Source organism: Mercenaria mercenaria, chromosome 4, assembly GCF_021730395.1.
Source record: "Mercenaria mercenaria strain notata chromosome 4, MADL_Memer_1, whole genome shotgun sequence".
NCBI lineage: Eukaryota > Metazoa > Mollusca > Bivalvia > Venerida > Veneridae > Mercenaria > Mercenaria mercenaria.
The window spans coordinates 91,440,965-91,462,884 of record NC_069364.1 but is presented as its reverse complement, the minus strand read 5'-3'; the positions used below and the strand labels follow the sequence as shown (position 1 = coordinate 91,462,884).

General features: G+C 34.1%; 1 protein-coding gene across 2 annotated transcripts; it reads right to left on the bottom strand.

Moving 5' to 3' along the window:
* Positions 1 to 1,244: 1,244 nt before the first annotated feature.
* Positions 1,245 to 21,829, bottom strand: LOC128556519 (uncharacterized). 2 transcript variants are annotated; one of them, XM_053541945.1, is made up of 6 exons: positions 21,478 to 21,829; positions 21,000 to 21,133; positions 5,952 to 6,158; positions 4,474 to 4,773; positions 4,085 to 4,284; positions 1,245 to 3,270 (listed from the first exon to the last, which is right to left on the bottom strand). In XM_053541945.1, exons 3-6 carry the CDS (start codon positions 6,121 to 6,123, stop codon positions 3,247 to 3,249), a joined length of 696 nt encoding a protein of 231 aa, XP_053397920.1. In that variant the 5' UTR covers positions 6,124 to 6,158; positions 21,000 to 21,133; positions 21,478 to 21,829; the 3' UTR covers positions 1,245 to 3,246. The 2 variants fall into 2 exon arrangements, with proteins under 2 accessions (XP_053397920.1, XP_053397919.1); XM_053541944.1 differs by lacking the exons at positions 21,000 to 21,133; positions 21,478 to 21,829 and having other exon boundaries at positions 5,952 to 12,170.
* Between the last annotated feature and the right edge of the window lie 91 nt (positions 21,830 to 21,920).

Sequence of the window (21,920 nt, the reverse complement as noted above, 5' to 3'; positions counted from 1 at the left end):
TCGCGTCCTGTATCTTTTTGTTCCCCATTTCTCACTTATTTTCACGTACTAAGACTTACTGCTCCGTATTTATCCGTGTCCAATCCCCCACAGATCATTCCCATCCGCACCGTACCTCAACGCACGGACATATCCGTATGTGTGACTGTAGCTTAACTTAGAAACAAATGTGCATGCTATTTTCTCCTTCCTGTTATACTGTATCTTAGTTTTGTGTATTATGTTATAAAGAATTTCATATGTTCAATTATGTACCGTGCCACTACAATAGTTTAACTAAAGATAATGTAAAATTTTTGGACAAACATATTCCGTGCTTTTTTCCCGACTGAGTACTTCGTGGTGATTTCAACCACTGGAGATAAACTGAAACAGAACTTTGTTCATTTGTTTCCGGCGTGAAGTTAGCAGTAGAGCATTACAGCAGTATTACTGCATTACTGCTATTACTGCTATAATGTTGGAAGTTAGAGCAGTAGCAGCAGTGTAACTGTTATTACTGTTGTAAAGTTATAGCAGTAACAACAGCATTACTACTGTCACAATGATTATTTGCCATCGAAAATGTTCAAAGCTGTTTTAAATAATATTTTTGTCTTTTTATGTCTCAGGAAACGGGTTCGATACCCTTTTACTGCTGTAATTCACAACTTTCATGTGGGCTTTAGGATGCATTGCACGATAATGATATATTATGAGACTTCATATTACATTGTCCACGGATGTTCAGGATACCAACGACATGCAATTTTTTAGAACTTTTTAGATGTCCGAAAATGGCCTCGAATTCTTGTTACTACTGTAACACAGCGTCCGGGAGGACTTTAGGATAAATCAATCCCCGTGGATATATTACTGGTATGTATGTCCAAATAAAAGTAAATATTACATTGCCGATTGATTTTCAGGATGCAAACGGCATACATCCAAAGAAGAGCTCATCGCGAAATTTGAACATGTTTTAGTGCCCCGTTACTGCTGTATTCTGCGCTGAAACGATGCCTTAAAGAGAATGCCTATAGTTTCTTTATTTCATAGATTTTTTTTTCAAATTCACATATCTGATAGGAAATTTTGTGCTGAAATCAATAAACAAATAAAAAAATGGGTCACCAAGCTTGTTTTTGTGAAAAACTGTTTTGAACACACCCACAGTTGTTGAAACTGCTAGCGATTTTTCAACATTTTCAACATGTTCTGCTTTTTTTATAAATACCAACAAAACATGAATCAAGACAGCACAATAAGGTTTATATATTTATTTCATATCATAGTCATATTTGTAATACAATATCATTACAATGATGGGTACAAATGAAAAAAAAAATATTGTCTCATATTTACGTTTGTGAACTTTTTTCAATGAAATAAGAATATTTGTTTTTAATTTCGAAAAAAATGTTTCATAGATTTTTTGTTTGTTTTCCTTGTGTATAGATAATTGTAATGTGAACATTAAAATGGCCAAAAGTGTATGGATCACCAGGCTAAATTGTATGTTAAGACCGCTTGAATACAACACCTGTTCAGACGAAAAATGGCATGAACATGACCAAATTGATTATATCTGCCAGCGGATTTTCAGGGTGCCGACGGCATACGTGCAAAGAAGGCCTCATCACAAAATTGAAACCTGTTTTGGTGCTTAGATATTGCTGTATTCTGCTCCGAAACGATAAACATGAGCCAAGATCTGGTTTCCTTAAGTCGTCTTTGAAGTCTTTATGATATACAAAATAAAATTAATTTTAGCAGTTCATGCTTTATATTCCGTGGAAGAACGGTTAAATCTGTTAAATGTTGGAATTTTAAGCATTTTTTCAAATGAAATGAATTTAGTTTTAGCAATTTATGCAGACGAAGAACAGTGAAATGTGTTGAAAATTATGATGATTGATTTGTTCATTAGTGAGTGTGAACATGAAATATATTTAAACTGGCATGACTTAAACACGCAGAAGCACACACAGAGACATATATATTCTCTCTTATATCTTAATATATAAAAACCTGAAGTAATATCTATTAGTAAACACAAATTAAATACACTTTACCCAGGAAAGGCATGATAGTAAATACAGAACAGATTTTTAGTGACAGGACATGGGAACTCAAGGGTATAAAAAAGCCATGTTCACACGATTTTGATCAGCTCAGTAACAGAAAAAGGTAGTACTGTATAAGTGGTTATTTCCGCGGGTCGAAGAGTTAGCGAATTCGGAATTCCAGACATTTGGCGTGCGGAAATATTAGCGAATTCCCTTTTTCCAACTTGCATGAAAAATAGCTTTTCATAAGAATCACTAATGTGTCTGGCCTGGCGTAATAATTATATTTTTGCTGCATGACAGCATTATTATCCCTTATAAGGAGCCAGTGAACGTTCATATATTAAAAAATGTGTTACACATAACTAAAATTGTTGTTTGTCTTTTCTATATAAAAAAATAATTACTTGAAAACGTACTAGTATTTATTAAGGAAAGCAGAATATGTGTAATTATCAACCTGAAAAAGGCTAACAATATGTATTGAAGTAAATCCTTTTATTACATTTTGTAAAGGTGTGAAATGCAATTTTAAAAGGCAGTATGTTTTCTCGCTTCCGTACTCGCCTATGCCAGTTTACGGTAATTAGCTTTGCTAGTTTTATATCTGTCAACCAATGATTGGAATTTAATCAAATTATGATAATCTTTACTATTTTTGAAATATAAACAAAGAACTCTGGCTTTTTTGTTTGACGTATTTAAGGCCTAAAAGGTAGCTTTAAAAACGTGTATAGTGTATAGATAGATACAGATGGTCAATTTCTCTCGTTTACTACTGGTGTTTTTATGATGGGTTGGCTGATATTTACGCTGCAGAAAATGTAAGCGAATTTTGTCAGTTCGCGAAATTCGCCAATATTTCCACCTCGCTAACTTAACCACTTATACAGTATTGTAAATGTTTTGTTTTCCGTAAATGATATAAAATCATGCTATCTACGACACTTGTGCTGTATTTAAATGTTAATTATTGAAGGTGTTTGAATTTCAAGGTAAATGTCCATATTATGCAGTTGAGTATTAGGGATACTGCCAAGACTGTCAGAACCAAACATGTTTGGATATATTTGTTTCAGTAAGAAAGTTTGATAGAATTTTCCAGAAACAGCTGCCACAACGGACTTGATCCTTATCTGTCTACGAACAAGATGTTTATCCAGTATGTGTTTAATATGTCTGTTTAATCTCTGCTTTCCTAGCTGGTTACATGTATAGTTGTCTGCAAAAAAAACCAGTTATAACAAGTTAAAAATAAAAAAATATATTTAATAATGTCAATTAAAAAGTATATTTTATCAGTTTACTTTGCAAGTAAACGTAGTGGGATATTTCTAAAGTCTTTCATTGATGTAAAGAAATCAAATTACAATAATTTCTAACCTTTAATAAGAAGAAATTAAGTGCAAATCAATATAGAGACAAAAATATTTGCATGTAATTGTGTGTATATATTGTTTTATAAGTGTTTTCTAAGGTCGTCCATATTCTTTAAGTTTTGAAAGTAATTTTTCTAACAATGTATATGTATAACCATTTCACCATCAATAGATGTTTTAGGTATTGATGCATCACAGAGATAAGACTGAGCAGACATTCTGTCAATTCAGTTGAGTATGTTTAATGGCTAAACTGCATTTTTGCTTGCAAGAAAATGAATGATGGCATGACTGTCTTTTTCGTTTTGGTAACTTAAAGTTATTCAATTCCAAACAAGCCAAGACGGTTTAAACATTCACACAATATAATTTCAAAGTTATTACATTTATTCTTTTAAGCAATGTAAAAATGTACATTTCAAGTAGTTATTATTATTTGTAGCTAAATGACAACTGAAATGTTATCCGTGTGTGTATAATCTTTTTAAGTACATGAAACCGTATGTTTCCTTAAGTAATTATAACATTTTCCGCTGTTGTAATGTGTTTTGTATTTTATATGCTAAATACAAAATTTAAATATCCATTTATTTTGTGCATGTTGTAGATACAGAATATCAAAATATTATTCAAGCAAAGAAAACATTTGATATTTACCAATACATTTCTGATCTGTAAGGAGCTTTCTGTACTCATATGATTTTGTTTAGTTAATTTTGAAGTCTGCATTTCTGGCTTTGCTTTTCCTTTCAATAAATCACCAGATGAATCGGTTTGTCCCCTCTTTCCATTTGACATAGTTTCGCATTTTTCATTCTGCACTGGTGTTGGAACTTTTTTTACAATGAAGTATGTACCTGTGAAACGAGCGACAAATTGTTTCAATAATTGATTTAATGTGTTTTTCGTGAATCAGACATTGCATTTTATTATTTAATGATTTTTCTCAAGATTTATATCAAATGGATGACCAAACACGAATAATTTGATATTTATAAATATGACATCTATGTGTGGATTCTAAATATAGACAAACGTTTACCTACCCTCTTTCTGCAGCTGAAATATATCTGCCGGGAAAATAACTTGATCTATGTTTTGTTGCATCAAAGATGCAAGAATGTATTGTGTGTGTTTTCGCAGCTGCCTTTCGAGAAATGTAACATACATATCTGGAAGCATTACAGTGACAAGAATACTGGCAGTCAGTTGCACTCCTTTGAATATGACTTCAAGAAGTGGAACCGCTAGGATGGTTGATATTTTCTTTCGGAAGTTTTCAATATCATCTCTTGATGCCAAATTATGTCCAACAACATGGAACTCAACGATACTACAACCATCGGCTGTAATATATTAAAAATATATTAGTTCAAAGATTGTTTACCTAAATTTGCTATAAAAAATCTTTGCATAATAAAATATACGACTAATCTATATGTCATTTTACCAAATTTGTCACAGAGATATATCAAAATTTAATTATAAATATTTAAAAGCTATGTAAAAAACAGGTTCCAAGGTTTTCATTTCCTTACATTTATCCACATAATATATATTTAAAAAAATCTTTGACTGTCCATATCTGTTTTGCAGAGAACATTAAACTTCCTTTAAAACATGTTTTCATGAAGCTTGCTATACTTTTGTATCCAATATATTTAACATATAGTATCTATGTAGAAAATGACTGACTTGTTTCTAGCAGTGTTTAGATCATTCCACTTTTACTTAGTCTGTAAATATTACAACTATTTGAAATTTTCTTCTTTTGTTACATTTTCACAATTTAAACAGTCTGAACATATGTAAAACACACTGACGAAGTAGACGATGAAAATGATAGGATTTGATGTTTTAAAAGGTATTATTTTTAAAATACAATAACGATTGTAGATTGTCTTTGAACATTTTGCAATGTCTATTATTAGAAGAAACTGTCAAAGAAGAATATATTTCAAAAACAAGTTATTAAAGGGCAATAATCAAACACATTACTTGAACCTTAACATACATGCATTATTATGTGCATGTGATTTTATTGTTATATAAATCGTTTACTGATATATACATGATGTACTGTAGTTGTGTTTATCTGTCAATCTAGCCAGACTCTCTAAGCTCCGCCTAATATTATATTTTATTGTAGTTTATCAGAATTTAACCAACATGCAATCGTAGCTGATCATTAAAATATACAAATATACAATATCATGGACAGTCTTTATTTATTCAATTATAACTTAGACACTCTACACATGCATGTTATACTGTTTAAATTGACCTAACAAAAACTGCGTAAACTTGATGCTTTTCCAAGCCTGGTTGGACTATATTTAGGGGAATATACAAAAATAGAAAAAGTGGAAATTCCACAGTTCGCTCAACACGACAAAAACAAAAATGTTGCAGGCTCGGTTTGATTCAGAATATTATGTTCACAATATTTATATTCTTGTTTAAAAATGTTTTTATAATACAGCTGTTATCGAAAGAAATTAGAATACTATAATAAACTATATACCAGTAAAGGTGGATTTCTTATAGAAGTGCAGAACGCTGTCTTCCTCGAACATTGAAGTGTATCTGGTAGCAACTTCAAGAAGATCATCTCTCTTAAGTACGTGGATAATTTGTTGAATGTAAATTATATTATAACAGTTTATATAACCCTTTTCTTTCAGGTCACTAAACATCTGTCTTGGGTCATTGACCTTAGAATCAATAACACCTGAAATGAAGTACATATCTTGATGCTTTTTCTCACGATGTCATATTTCATTTAAAATTAATATTGCCCCTACCGATATTTATAAACTGGCTGGGAACCAGTAGCCGTACAAATTTTCATATTTGTCCTCCAATATTCTTTTCAAAATATTTGACATGCATAACACCCGCACCGCATATACTGCAGCTCCTACTGCATCGGAAATTGTATGGGTTTCCTAGCGTCTCAAATGGGGCCGTAAAAAGTAGTAATTTTTCCCGTGTTCTAAACAAGAAGCCAAACAAATATTTTGACGATGATTTGCAGTTTGTTTTAAGTAAAAAGTAAATATAATATTTTAACCTACCTCTTTATCATTTATAATTTAACCTTTGAAACAATGCACATTAAAGATAACAATACTTTTAAAAGCGGCTAAGAAATCAATAGAAACTCAAGTTTTGTCTTACATAAATTCTTCACAAAATAAAATTAGCGCAAAAATAGATAGCCCTGCTTTTTTTTGTGATTATTAAAAGTAACCTATGTCATACGCACAAATGGAATATGCAGTTGAATTGTTTCTTGCTGTACTTAATAATGTAATGCACAATGATGTATCATGGCCAATTCAGAACGAAACTTCATAGAACATAACGTAATACAGTCACGTGAAACAGTTCTTTTTCAAAGACTAGAAGAACAAACATTCAAAAGATCCAGTTGAAACGACTGCGTAAATGACGCTTAAATAAAGCGGTTGTCACATGTGTCAAGAATCTGGTCCTGTCGGAACACTGGTTCTGAACCAGTACAGCACAACAGAAAATAATACCATACACATAAAGACATTGTTAAAAAGATACATATTTAGGGATAGTGTTACTATAGGTGGCTCATTTTCTGAAACATATGATGCATTATCAGAACAGGCATTAAAAGCAACCTTTAAACTTAAAAGTTATCTACAAAAACTCACTGACTTTACAGTTAAACACATTCTTGACCTTTTCGATAAACTGATTACAACTACATTAAATTATAGAAGTGAAGTCTGGGGGATAACTCTAGGAAAATAGAAAATATACAATAACATTTCTGCAAGAACCTTTTAGACGTTAAATTACAAACACAAAATAACTTTATATACGGTTAACTCGGCAGGATGCCACTCAAATATAACAGAATAGTCAGAATCATAAAATACTGAATAAAAATAATTAAAAGCGACAATTAAACAAGTACATTAAACAAATTTATAATATGATGGTTGAAGACATGGAAAAAAAAAACAAATACGAATTTAGGATTTTATTATGTTTGATTATTCCACAGAGTAGGAAATGGAACTCTATTTATTAGTGAACTTAAACAAAACCTAAAGGATACTTAGTCAATACTGGAATGCAAATTTAAGTAATTCAACACGCGCCTCAACATTTAATGCATTTGAGAAAAGAAATCTAATAGTTTACTAATCACTTTTCTCCGTCTGCACCAGATTTACACTAGTTCTAGACTTAACATTATGACCACATCCCAGGAAGCACAGTAACGTTGTGACAATGTTGTTACAACGTTGTGCTGTACGTTGTGACAACGTTAGAAACAACGTTGCGACAAAGTTGTGGCATAACGTTGTGTTGCGGTCAGATACAACGTTGTGACAACGTAAAAATGTGGAGTCGTATCAACGTTGTGACAACGTTGTTGGTTAACGTTGTGAAACCACCAAAATACAACCTACTTTTGACAGCTCATGTTTAAATAAATAAGCAAAACAAAATTTCAATTACATATTTTAATTCAAGATCTAATTATAAAATTTACTAAAATATTCGTTAAAGTTCAGAAACAACGAAAGTAATCCCTTAAGCAGTATATGGGAATACTGCACCCCTTGATAATACAATATAGTTTAAAGCATACGTAACAATTATTTAAATCCATCAAATACAAAAAAGTTATGTAGTTTAACAATAACGATAATTCAAGTCCAAAATTATAAAAAGATTATGTAGTTTAACGATAACGATAATTCAATTTAATTAAATACAAAAATCTTATGTTGTTTAACGATAACAAAATCTAATACAATGACATGCCCACAGGAACAAGGTAAATACGGACTTCATGAGCTGCAAGTTCGGCAAAGGTGAACTAGAAGATGATTTTGAAGAAAAATGCATGTCTCCCCAAATGCATAGTCGTATAGGCAAGAAGTCAACAGGGGACAGGAGCAAAAGTCAAAGAGACAATGATGGTTGGCTGCAAAAGGGATCATCTACTTGGCATGTCCATCCGACTTAGTTTCAAAATTCTGGGCCTAGTGGTTCTTAAGTTATGAAATGGAAATTGTTTCTCATGTTCAGGTCCAGTGACCCCCCAAATAAATAGGGGTCATAAACTCCGCATGTGCAATCATCCTATTAAGTTTTAACATTCTGGGTAAAGTGGTTCTCAAGCTACTGATTGAAAAAAACATCTATGTTGTACCACAGAAAAGTGGTCTTGGTTTTTCCATATGGTCAATTATAAAAAAGTTACAATGTAAGTTATTTATAGTAACAACTAAGGGAAGTTAATCTTTAAAAAAAAAACCCCCCCCCCCCCCTCCAAAAAAAAATATTGCAAGTCCACACAAAAATCTTACCAGGTAGAGACAGGTCAAAATACATCTCAGAAGTGGATGTATCATGCATGTTGCACTACAGAAAAGTGATCTCGATTTTTCACTACGACTAGTAATGAAAAAGTTGCAATATAAGCTATTTATAGTAACAACAAAGGGAAGTAATTCTAAAAAAGGGACCTGCGCATAACACTCCGTCTCAAGATGGTGTACAATTGTGCCAAGTTACATCAAAATCCCTCTATGCATGAAGAAGAAATGCTTTGGACAAAGTGTTTCTTGTATCTGAACTTTAGCCTCTAAGTGTGACCTTGACCTTAGACCTAGGGACCTGGTTCTTGCGCATGACACTCCGTCTTGTGGTGGTTAACATTTGTGCCAAGTAATTTCAAAATCCCTCCATGCATGAAGAAGAAATGCTCCGAACAAAGTTTTCATTCTTGTATCCTTTGCCCTCTAATTGTGACCTTGACCTTAGACCTAGGGACCTGGTTCTTGCGCTTGACACTCCGTCTCATGATGGTGAACAATTATGCCAAGTTTCATCAAAATTCATCCATGCATGACGAAGAAATGCTCCGGACAACGTCATTATTGAACTTAACATTTGACCTCTAAGTGTGACCTTGACCTTTGAGATAGGAACCTGCGGTTTGCGCATGACACTCCATCTCACTGAGGTTAACATTCATGCCAAATATAAACGAGATTACTCCATGCATGTCAAAGTTACAGTCCGGACAATCAAATCCGGACACACGCACGCACGGCTGCACATACACTGAACAGCTCTAGTGACCTGGTTCTTGCGCATGACACTCCGTCTCATGATGGTGAGCAACTGTGCCAAGTTTCATCAAAATCCCTCCATGCATGAAGAATGGGGGTTTCCATAATACGTCCAAAACGGGCGTATAAAAAGGGCAATAATTCTTAGAAAATGATCCTTGATAGAGTTACCTCCTCTTGTCTAATAAATTGGGTCATCACAATAAATTATGTCTAGTATCATGTCAATACCTGTGATAAGATATTGGGTAATTGGATTGAAAAAAAAAAAAAACTGAAAACTTAAGGTCGAAAAAGGGCAATAGCTCAACAAAAAAATCATTGAAAGTCACCTAGTCAACAGAATGATGTCACCACTGTAAAGAAGAAAAATACCTTGTTACATTGTATTGAGAAATTGGAAACTGACAGACAGTAAGAGGTATTAACTCTGTAAAAACAAATCACAGGGTTACCTGCATTGCAATGAATAAAATGTGTAAAAGTGAACAAGTTTTCCAAGTTTCAAATGGTTACCTTTGACAGTTTCTGAGAAAACAAAATTGAAGTAACGCAGACGATCAATAATTTGATTTTCTGATAAAAAATAGTAAAAGAATAAACAAAGAATGTGTTAGAATCAACTCTCTTTTGACCTTTGACCAAAGTGTGACCTTGACCATGGTTATATGGATGCGACTTGTGTGCAACACATCAGAGTGAAGATTTGCGACAACAAATTTGAAATTCTCCAAAGGGTCTCAACAACAAGAGCTGTCCGTAAGACAGCGCGCTCCACTATTCGGCGATTTGACAGTAAAATGAATATATGTCTCAATAGGAGACCTCTACTTTAAAAGGAAGATACATCAAGGTGCATAATTCTGTCAAGAACACATATTAGAGTTATTGGGATTGCTATCACACATGCAGATGATGATGATAAGGTGAAGTCACTATCTTTTAAAGAACCAAAGGTATGTCTATAAACGAAGCTTTCCAAAAAATTTAACATGAAAATAATTCCAAGTATAACAAGTTTGTGACCGTAACCTAAGTATAACACCTTGGTGACCTTGACCGAGGGTATAATGGGCCCACCCCCTTTACATACTTTGTTTGTATGCTGGACAATGTTTATGTAAAGTTACAGAAAGATATAAGCAATAACAAAGCTATGACAGAAAAACAAAGGTTGCCGAAAAACTTTAACCTTAAAAATAACCCAAGACGTCACTATAACACCTTGGTGACATTGACCTTGGGTATAATGGACCCAGCCCCTACATTTCCCTTTTTGTATACTGGACAATGTTTATGGGAAGTTATAGTAAGATATAAGCAATAGTAACAAAGATATGACAGAAAAACAAAGGTTGCCAAAAAACTTTAACCTTAAAAGTAACCTAAGTATAACACATTGGTGACCTTGACCTTATAATTGGCCCAGCCCCTGTACATACTTTGTTTGTACACTGGGCAATGTTTATGTGAAGTTACAGTAAGATATAAGCAATAGTAACAAAGATATGACAGAAAAACAAAGGTTGCAGAAAAACTTTAACCAAGAAAAGTCATGCCGAGCCGACGCCAGGGCGAGTAGAACAGTCCTCCTTTTCTCTGAATAGCGGAGCTAAAAAAATCAGTCAACATGAAAAGCTTATCTGAGCCTTTATTCATAAAGCATCTCGGCAAACATTTCTATTTAGTTCAGGTTTCTTTTTACTTGATGTTTTGCGTTACCCTGTTTATTTTCAATATTAAAGGGAGTTCAATCATTTTAATTTTACTCTTCAGAGTACTCAGTATAATCAAAGAACTATAAAATACACAGAATGGCAACTAGAGAGAGTCTTGCGTCAGCTCGTGTTAGTGCGTTATATTATTTGTATATAAGTGTTTGCCGATTTGATCAGTCGTGATCAAATCAACAGAAGCTTACTGAAGTATTAAACTGGCGGTACAGCCGGTGTAACATTAAATATTGACCCCATTGATCAAAATTTAATGTTGAAATGTTGACGGGGTCAGTTCTCAACGTTGAAAAAGGACCCTTTGATCAAAATTTGATGTTGAAATGTTGACGGGGTCAATTCTCAACGTTGAAAAGGATCTATGGGGTCAATTGTCAACGTGGTCAGTATTTAATGTTACACTGGCGCGTAATAAACCGAATCGAGTCCATTTTTCAACAACTGTTGATTTCTCAGACTTCCAATCAAAAATTCATTGCTTTCCTGTGTAGAAAATACTGATAAAATTATTAAACAAGAACTGTCACTAATGGTGACAAATGCCCCCGCAGCACCTTGATCTTTGACCTGGTGACCCCAAAGTTAGTAGAGGTGGTGTACTCAATAAGTATTATCAGCATGTGAAGTTTGAAGGTCCTGGGTAATGTGGTTCGAATGTAAAGTGCCTTCATGCAAAATGTTAACGTTGGCCCCTGTGACCTTGACCTTTGACCTGGTAACCCCAAAGTCAGTAGAGTTGGTGTACTCAATGAGTACTATCAGCATGTAAAGTTTGAAGGTCCTGAGTGAAGTGGTTCGCGAGTAAAGTGCCTTCATGCAAAAAGTTAATGTTGGTCCCTGTGACCTTGACTTTTGACCTGGTGACCCCAAAGTCAGTAAGAATGGTGTACTCAATAAGTACTATCAGCACATAAAGTTTGAAGGTCCTGGGTGCAAGTGGTTCGCGAGTAAAGTGCCTTCAGCAAAAAGTTACGGGCCCTGTGACCTTGAATTTTGACCTGGTGCCCCCAAAAGTCAGTAGGGTGGTGCACTTTAATAAGTACTATCAGCGGGTGAAGTTTGAAGGTCCATGGTGCAATGGTTCGCGATTTAAAGTGCCTTCATGCAAAAAGTTACGTTGGCCCTGTGACCTTGACCGTGACCGGGGTGCCCCCGAGTCAGTAGAGGTGGTTTTACTCATTAAGTACTATCAGTATGTGAAGTTTGAAGGCCCTGGGTGCAGGGGTTCGCAAGTAAAGTGCCTTCATCCCAAAAAGTTAACGTGGCCCCTGTGACCTTAAACTTTGACTGGTGACCCAAAGTCATTAGGGGTAGTGCACTCAATAAGTACTATCAGCAGGTGAAGTTTGAGGTCCTTGGTGCAATGGTTCGCGAGGTAAAGTGCCTTCATGCAAAATTTAAAACGTTGGCCCCTGTGACCTTGACCTTTGACCCAATCAATAAGTACTATCAGCCGTAATTTTTGAAGGTCCTGGTGCGTGGTTCGCGAGTAAAGTGCCTTCATGTAAAAAGTTAACGTTGTGACTAACGAACTAACTAACTAAAGAACGAACGAACGAACGGACGGACAGTTGAAAACTAATATGCCTCCCTTCGGGGGCATAAAAAGTACCTTAGCATTATACACAAACGATAAGTTTTCTTATTTCAAAGCGTTTGCTGACTTGATCAATTGTGATAAATATGCTTACTAAAGGAGATCTCATTCAGTTGTCATGTGTGCTGGCTAGATTTGCTCTATACGCCTTTCAATTTGGGCAATCTATTTTTCTTTGGTTATAATATACAAGTTTGTAGTCATGCTGTGAAATATTTAAAGAGCGTGAAAGTTTTTGACTTAATTGAGAATATTAAGTTCTAGATAATTTTTTTTTACTAAGATCCTTTATGATACAGGCCCAGATCTAGTTTAACAATATCAATAATTTTAAAATCACTACTGTATGTTTTTATTTTATGCCTTCTTTTGGTTCATAAATATCATTCAGAGATCAGGCTATATGATTATCTGTATCGAGCAGTGAACTTGTTCACTTTCTACAGTATATAATCATGGGCCTATATCACCAATACGGGTTTATTAAACAAAAGCTCATGACGTAAAAAGGACCCCTTCAAAGTTCTTTGAGTTAGTAGTTTGAGAAAAATTGTCATAGCTCAATTTTGAAACTGACATACTTTCACACACACTAAACCCTTGTGAAAACTTAAATCACAGCAAGTTCCACATTAAAGACATTACAGTATATCTCCAAATCCTCTGGCTGACCGTCAAATCCTCCCTCCCTGCAGCAGACGCACCCATCACACCTTTCTGTAATAATTTGAATGTTTTGTTTTAATGTAATACATAATATTAAGTACTTGTGTAAAACAATGTCAATGATGAATGATTCTGGAGCAAAGACACATTATTTGTTGATTGTTTCTGAAACTTAAATTTATTTTTTAAAGCAAGCTTTTAAAGATGAAGTTTTGGTTCATTAATTTTATATCAGTTCAACCATCCTGAATCTTGCAGTAAACCTTGAATCAATTATGTGGCCTTTTAGTGCAACACCAAAACAAAAAAAGTAAAGCTGAAGATTTAAACCCAGCTCAAGTTACACTGATCTTTAGATACATTTAACTGTAACACTAAGTCAGTTGCCCTTCAAGCAAGTGCTGTTTTAATGTTGAAAAATTTTCTGTCTTATCCAAAAAGCATCAACACTGAACAATAGAAAAGCAATAGAATCTAAGCCTCCCTTTAAAATTTCAATCCACCTTTTTTGAATGGAGATGTTTTAAAAACAGCATCCTCAGCTTCTTTTTTTGTTTTTGGTCTTATGAGTTTTCATAAGAGCATCTGAAAAAAAATCATTACAGTGGTGTAAAAGTTGTAATTAATAAAATTGCCGTTATCACAAAAAGAGGCATCCACATTAGGCGCATGCTCCATGTTAATTTAAATCTTATATTCTATTAATAAAACCCAACAAATGAGATTTAAAACTATCTAAAATAGCTATTTAAATGGATTCCCGATTGATTATGTGTTTTAGATAAACAACAAATGAGACTGAAAAATGGTTTGAGAAATGAGGCCAGCTGATTTTTTTCTTTTTGAATTGTCCTAAAAAAATCCCTGTCAGTGATGATGATTTATGTTATCAATATTTAAACATATTTTTTTTCAATTACCAAGCTCCCTATCCTCTTTCTTGGACATTTTTAAAAAAATTTACTCCACATTGTAACAGTATACAGAAACTTACTCAATATTGCCCTGCAGCCAGCATTGGCCTGCAGATACCCAGGTCTTCCAGTTTCTTTTCTCCTCTCATTCCTTTCAGGGAATACAATGACCAAACCTTATTCGATCCCGTAAAACTATCATCAGACGACATGTGGTTTGTCAACATCTTTGCTACCGAATGTGCAATAATATTGGGACTGTGAAAAAAGGAAACAGAAAACAGTTTAAACTATTTTAAATATGTAGGTCCAATTTAGTTCTACAGCAATGTATTGACAAAGTAGATCGCATTATTTAAAAACAAGACAGTACTCATTGAAAACTTTTATGCCATTAATGGTATCAATGATTCAATTTCAGTCATTAAAACTTTAAAATTAAATACTAGAGCTATCACTGAAGGTGATGAATACCTCCATATCGTATGGCACCTAAATTGCTTATTTTCTGAAGACCCTGACTTTAAAAAGTATTCGTTTAAGGTGAAGGTCAAAGTTATGTAAATGGGACGTGTTCCTTGCGCATTGATGGTGATGTGCATGTAACATTATTGAAAAAATTTTGAGAGCAGTTTAGGAGACATAAATGTAGATGGACAGACTGATGTGATCCCATATATGCCATGATACTAGATCTCTAGGTATGACGTACTTAAGAATTTACATCATGCTAAACTTGGTATTACATGCATATTTTACATCTCTCATGTCTCACTCGACATGAGGATCGTACAAATTAAGGTATTCGCCACCTCTCCGTGTCACAGGCCTGAAGATTGACAAAGAAACATGAGATGCTTTTAGTTTGAATTTGGTTTTACTATGTATGACATACTTAAATATTTACATCATGCAAGTCTTGGTATCTACATGCATTTGTACCAAATCTCCCAATCTATCCTACTTGGCATGAGGATCGTATTTATTTAAGGTATTCGCCACCTTCCATGTAAAAAAGGCCTGAGGATTGACAAAGAAAGAGAGATATCTTTTCAGATTTGAATTGGTTTTTATACGTATGACAAACTTAGGTATTTACTCCTGCAAGTTTGGGATCTACATGCATTTGTAGTTTTGTCCACTCTTCTATCCTACTTGGCATGAGGATCGAACCATTTAAGGTATTTGCACTCTCCATGTAAACAGGCTGAGGATTGACAAAGAAACTGAGATAGCTTTCAGATTTGAACTGAATTTTTTTTTTAACCTATACTGTGTTGGTGTGTCGTAAAACACAAATAAATTAATTAGTTTTACTATATTGTATGAAGTACTTAAGTATTTACATCATGTAAGTCTTGGTATCAACATGCAATTTGTACCACCTTTTCTCAGTCCCATTTGCACAAGGATCATACCATTTAAGGACATTGTATTCGCCCTCTCCATGTAAAAGGCCCGAGGATTGACAAAAGAAACATGTAACAGCTTTCAGACTTGAATTAGTTACTATGACATACTAAGTAGTGACATGCAAAATTTTTGGTATCTACATGCATTTGTACCACCTCTCCTGTCATACTTTCTTTAGGATCGGACCAATTAAGGTATTCGCCACCTCTCCGTGTAAACAGGCTGAGGATTGACAAAGAAACACGAGATATCTTCCAGTTTGAATTGGTTTTACTGTAGCTTTCAGATTGAATTAGTTTACAATGACATACTAGTAGTGACATGCAAATCTTGGTATCTACATGCATTTGTACCACCTCTCTGTCTTACTGGCATGAGGATTGGAACAATTAAGGTATTCGCCACCTCTCATGTAAACAGGCTTGAGGATTGAAAAGAAACACGAGCTATTTATACAGATTGAATTGGTTTTACTATGTTTGACGTACTTAGGTATTTACATTATAGATGCAAGTCTTGGGATCTACATGCATATGTACCACCCCTCCTGTCCTATTGGCATGAGGATCGAACCATTTATCTGCCATCTCCCATGTAAACAGGTCTGAGGATTTAAAAAGGAACATGAGATAGTTTCAGACTTGAATTAGTTTATATGTTTGATGCACCTAGAATTGACATGCAAGTTTTGGTATTTACATGCATTTGTACGACCTCTCCTGTCCCACTTGGCATGGGGATCATACCATTTAAGGTATTCGCCACCTCTCCATGTAAAAAGGCCTGAAGATTTACAAAGAACCTGACTTAGCTTTCACACTAGAATGATTTTAAATATACCTTTATAGTACTGACATGCAAGCTTTGTATCTACATGCACGGGTTAAAAATAAATCTGTAGTATGTATTCACAAAAAAGTTTTGTTTGCAGACGAGTATTTGACATCTATATTTTTTCAGTAAATAACAGGTATCATTACTTATTCATTAGGAAATCTATTACCGGATGGTTAGAAAATCCTTGAGGATTTGCTAGCCGTCTGGTAAAGGGATGTCAGATCGGCTAAATCTCAGACTAGGCATTCGGTAACCGGACGGCTAGACACATCCTTGTGTTAATTTTTTTTAATTCAATCAGGTTTTCTGAAAATTTATTTTCATAAGTACGCAGCTTATTGAAGCTCTGATTTAATACTTTATATAGTTAAAAAATATAAAATAATCTGAAACGTAGATCCAGGGTTTTCTTACCATTTTGGGAACACTGCCGGTACCCATAGAATTGGGAATTTCTTTGATAAAATTTGGGTTAAACGTTAATCACAAATCATATCGTATGACTTTAAATACACAATTGTTTATACCTTTGCTCAAAAATTTTTTCTGTATCACACTGACAAAGAGTCTGGTATTAAAAAATTGTCCATTTTTTGACAATTCTTGTCCGTTTTTTAATTTTTTTTTTCTAAGAAAATTGGGGAAATTTTACAATCAAATGGGAAAAAAATCAAAAATTTTGCATTGGAATGGTCCCGTTTTCTGGTCCCCGTAATTAAGGGAAAAAAATCCCTGGATCCTTTTCGAAGCCCCGAGAAAAAACAATTTTAAAAACAGTGAAAATTGCGATCAGTTTGTTTGAGTCTTTTCATAGCAGTTAGGATAATGCAACAGCCCACCCCCCCTATCCCCGCTTAAGCATATTCAATCTTCAAAAATTTTAAAACGTTGAAAACAATGACCCAAGGACCCGAAAAAATTCAACACTGAGATGAATCGGGGTGACTTTTTATGGCCGCCACCACATTTAAAACCCCCCTTTTTGCGTAAAAATAATTGAAAAGTAGATCCCGTGAAAGCACTGAAAGACTTCGAAACAGAAATTAAATAGTTGCGGACGCATTGGCCGAGAGGGCTAAGACGCTTTCCTACGGAGGTGAAGGCCCCTGGTTCGAATCCTGGCTACTCCCACTCCGGTGTGTCCTTGGGCAAGGCACTTTATCACGATTGCCTCAGTCGACCCAGCTGTAAATGGGTACCAGCAAATTGCAGGGGGTGAGGTATTGGTTTAAACTGTTTTTAATATAGGGTCGTTAATTGTTTCACCAAGCGACGGTAAATAAAACTTACCTTTACCTTTACCAGTGCTGAATATTATATGGAAAGTTTCTTGTTTAACAGAAGTGGGTGGGGTATGGCAGCAATTTGCATTCGTTTTTTTTTCTTTATAGAAACTAGACTTTAGGGTTTTTACTGAATAAATTTCATGTTGCTGTTAACGAACGCGTATGTAGGCTATTTGATCTGCAACAAAATCTTGACTTGGCCCAAATCTTGGGATAACTTTGCGCCAAAATGAATTTAAGAATTATCAAGATAGATCTGGAGTATAAGTATTAATTTATATGTACTTACCTCAGTCTTACGTAAAACTACAGATATATCGATAGTTAATTGAAAGGAGATTTTATTCAGTTGTTCTAATGTGTAACAGTATCACCGAAAGACACCAAAAATACTAACGGACTTTGTAAACATTCGGCGCGCATCATGGCATGCAGATATTCAGGTGTCAGTACAAATACTAACGGACTTTGTAAACATTCGGCGCGCATCATGGCATGCAGATATTCAGGTGTCAGTACATCCGAATCAACGTTTCTTTTTAAGAAGGAGATACTCAAAGTAAATTTACGAAAAAATATTTAAGTTCAATGATATTACAGTATATTCGACAACTTCAATTGAAATAAACGAAATTACAATGGCAAAATATAGATTCGAACCTATCGCTACGAAGTCAGCTTTACATAATGAAATACTACAACAACAACAACAACAACAAAATATTGACACAAAATAACCTAATTTATTTCAAGAAACAGGCTTATTTTTCAGAAGTTTGAAGTTCAGGTCATCAGTATTTCTGATATACCCTCATAAATACATAATTTGCATAAGCGTAGGTCCCAGGTATGATCGGGCGGGGGTAGGTTGGGGGAGGGGGCATATTATCCTTCTAAAAATTGACACTCGCAGTAATATTTAGGAACTTGAACAGAATATTTCTCCTTTGAGCTGAACTGCTCTTTAGAAGAAGCTCAATTCTATCCGTAAATTTAAACATCATTCAGTCAACAAATTTTATTAAAGATTTGGTGTATTCATGTATCTGAATTACAATTTAGTCAAAACTGCAGGGTTAAACTTAGAATGCATAAGATGATTTTTTGTGTGATTTTCTGTCAATATTGACAACTTTGAATTTTTGGAAAATGTGAAAAAAATAAAGTGATCCATCTGTATGAAATAATTTCTATGTTTTTAATCTACATGCTTAATGTAATGAGTGAAAAATTTCATTTTAACTTGCAGTTATGATTTAAATTGTAACTTTAACAGATCTCATATAACCAGTCTATAAATTTATACTGAAAAATCTTCAGATTTGTGGATTGTAAATATATTTACAGAATGTCCATAAAAAAAGAGAAAATTCTAGACCTGCATACAGCATATGCTGTACAAATTACCTATATAGTTGGCAATGTTTTGCGGCAGAAGGGGAGTGGTGGTGTTGGAGACAAGGTGTCGGCTGTTTACCACGGAGACGTGGGTTTGAACCCTAATAATGGGTCATGACAGTTAACATCCTCATTAAATGCCATTCCAAGGTTTTCCCGGATTCGGACTCGAAGCTTTATTCTTCACAATCGAGCGAAAAAAAAAATTATATAAGGGAGTAGCAAAGCAGTTCTCGTATGAGGCAGTTGACAGCTGCTGAGCAGGCGACCGCGGTAGCTCCACAAGTAGGCAGGCTTTTCTAGGCAACTGTCAGTTTTGAATATACTTTCATAACTACTCTTTCACTGAAAATTGGCAACATTGTAAAAACATTAATATAACGTTACCTTAACAACGTTGTGATTCAAACTTGAGTAAAACGTTGTGACAACGTTACTTAACAATGTTGTGACAACGTTACAGCACTGTTACGTACACAACGTTGTAGCCCAACGTTTGCACAACGTTGTACTAACGTTGTAGATTTTACAAGATTTACAAAATTTCTCCTATACGTTTCAAATCACTATTTTGAATAGTTCTCAACGTTGTTACAACGTTGTCACAACGTTGTAAAATAACACAACTACCATACAACTAAAACACAACGTTGTCTTAACGTTGTGTGTTTGCTGGGATAACTCTGGTTATTAGCTATTTTTCTTCCCAAACGGTTGATAAACCATCTAATTTGTACTTTTATATTAATCAATGCTGTCAATAGACTCAATACAAATCATGGAACCCAAAGACCAAAACTCACAAACTTTCGATAATTATTACACCGGCCCATGCTGCTGACAACTAGCATAAAGTATGAAAATCAGTATATATTGAATGTATTGTAGATATAATTACCATGATCGACAATTTGTGGAGGCAAAGCAGTTTATTTTCTAAAGTTTAAGTCACGGAAGTAACATTGCACATTTTTTCGTAAACTAGTCAAGTGTCATAAAGTGGGATATGATGGTCTGTATAATTGAATACGGATGTCAAAAATAGTAAACGTTATCGTCATATCTAAAGATAACGCTATCGAATGCGACCACTTATGATGATGTCAATTTATACCACTGATGCTTTTCATGTATTTATGTTATGTTTGCATTTATTTACATGTGGTAAACTCATAGGCATATTGCCTTTTCTTTGAATAATCTATCTATCTATCTCTCTATCTTAAAAGCTTCATTAATCGTTTCCCTTCGAATCTGTATGCAAACAGGGATACTCTAAGGAAAATCATAGTGGCATATGTGTAATATTGTTTACAGTCTCAGTACAAGTTCAGGTGAAAGTAAATTAATTCTATCAAAACATATTTAAAGAGTAAGATATCACTGGTTATTGAAGAGTTACCTCTGTTTAAGAATCCACTTAGTAGTGACAATCAGACGAAACTATAGCTTTAACAGGAATACATGTTTAAAGCATTTTTCAATATTCGTATATTTCATCGAATAACTACTTTGCAGTTTAACATGCTGTATTACAGTGAACGCGAAAGAATGACAAATACATGACTTATTCTATATAAGTATTCTACTTTACTACCTTTAAAACGATCTTTCAATTCCTCTAATTCCCCATTCGAAATTGCCTTGCACAAATCGTTGATAAAATTGTCGTAAATATAACTAGGCCCATGTGGTGGTGCGGGTTTAACGGCTTTGTGTCAACCATTATTGCTGAAGAATAAATGTAAAGGTGTTGCCTTTTGGTGATTTTTTTTTTGTTTCTGACTCCCTTTAACGATTAGTTTTTGATATCAAATCGGGTTTTCATGTGTTTAATGTTCAAAATCCCTGTGTAATGGCCTAAGAAATGGTGTTTATGAACATTCCTGACTGTGATGTTTAAACTGATCATCTGAACAAGGTATCACATCTACCTCTATTTCCTAGATGAGATATCTATTTCCTAGATGAATAGTATAAGATGACTTAAAATTACTCTCTTCCGAAAATAATTTGCTAATATTTATTTCAACATAAGCAATCAAACAAATATACTACAAGCAATGAATACTCACTAAAATGATAGAATATCTCACATTCACGCCACACAAATTTCTCAGTAAATTAACTGATGAAAAAAAACACATTGTTACTTAGATCCTGCTTTAAAGCAAATTTTTGAGCATTCAACAAACGAATTAAAGTAAAATTTACAGTGTAAAAGTATTTATATGCACAAAACAATAATTATTATATGATGTCACTGTGAAAACATTGAATAGTTTGAATTATTCCTTTATCGTTACATTTTATATATAGAAAATTTAAATAGAAAGATATATAGAAAGCTGACATAATGTTATTTGGTTACACTATCGACCATTTCTTCTTCCTTTTGATAAATTATGATCTTTATCAGCTAGCGAAAAGTTTATCCAGCAGTTAAAGCTATTGACAAATAGTGTTGAAGTGGAATGAAAATCATATATTTTAAGTTACAATATTGAGCAATATCACC

Bases quoted from the DNA above. Each gene is read 5' to 3' on its own strand.
- LOC128556519 (XM_053541944.1), bottom strand. From the start codon at position 6,174: ATGTACTTCATTTCAGGTGTTATTGATTCTAAGGTCAATGACCCAAGA. The intron at 4,285-4,473 runs GTAGGTAAACGT...CTCGTTTCACAG, and splicing joins ATTTCAGCTGCAGAAAGAGG to GTACATACTTCATTGTAAAA. The intron at 3,271-4,084 runs GTAAATATCAAA...TTTTTTTTGCAG, and splicing joins TACAGATCAGAAATGTATTG to ACAACTATACATGTAACCAG.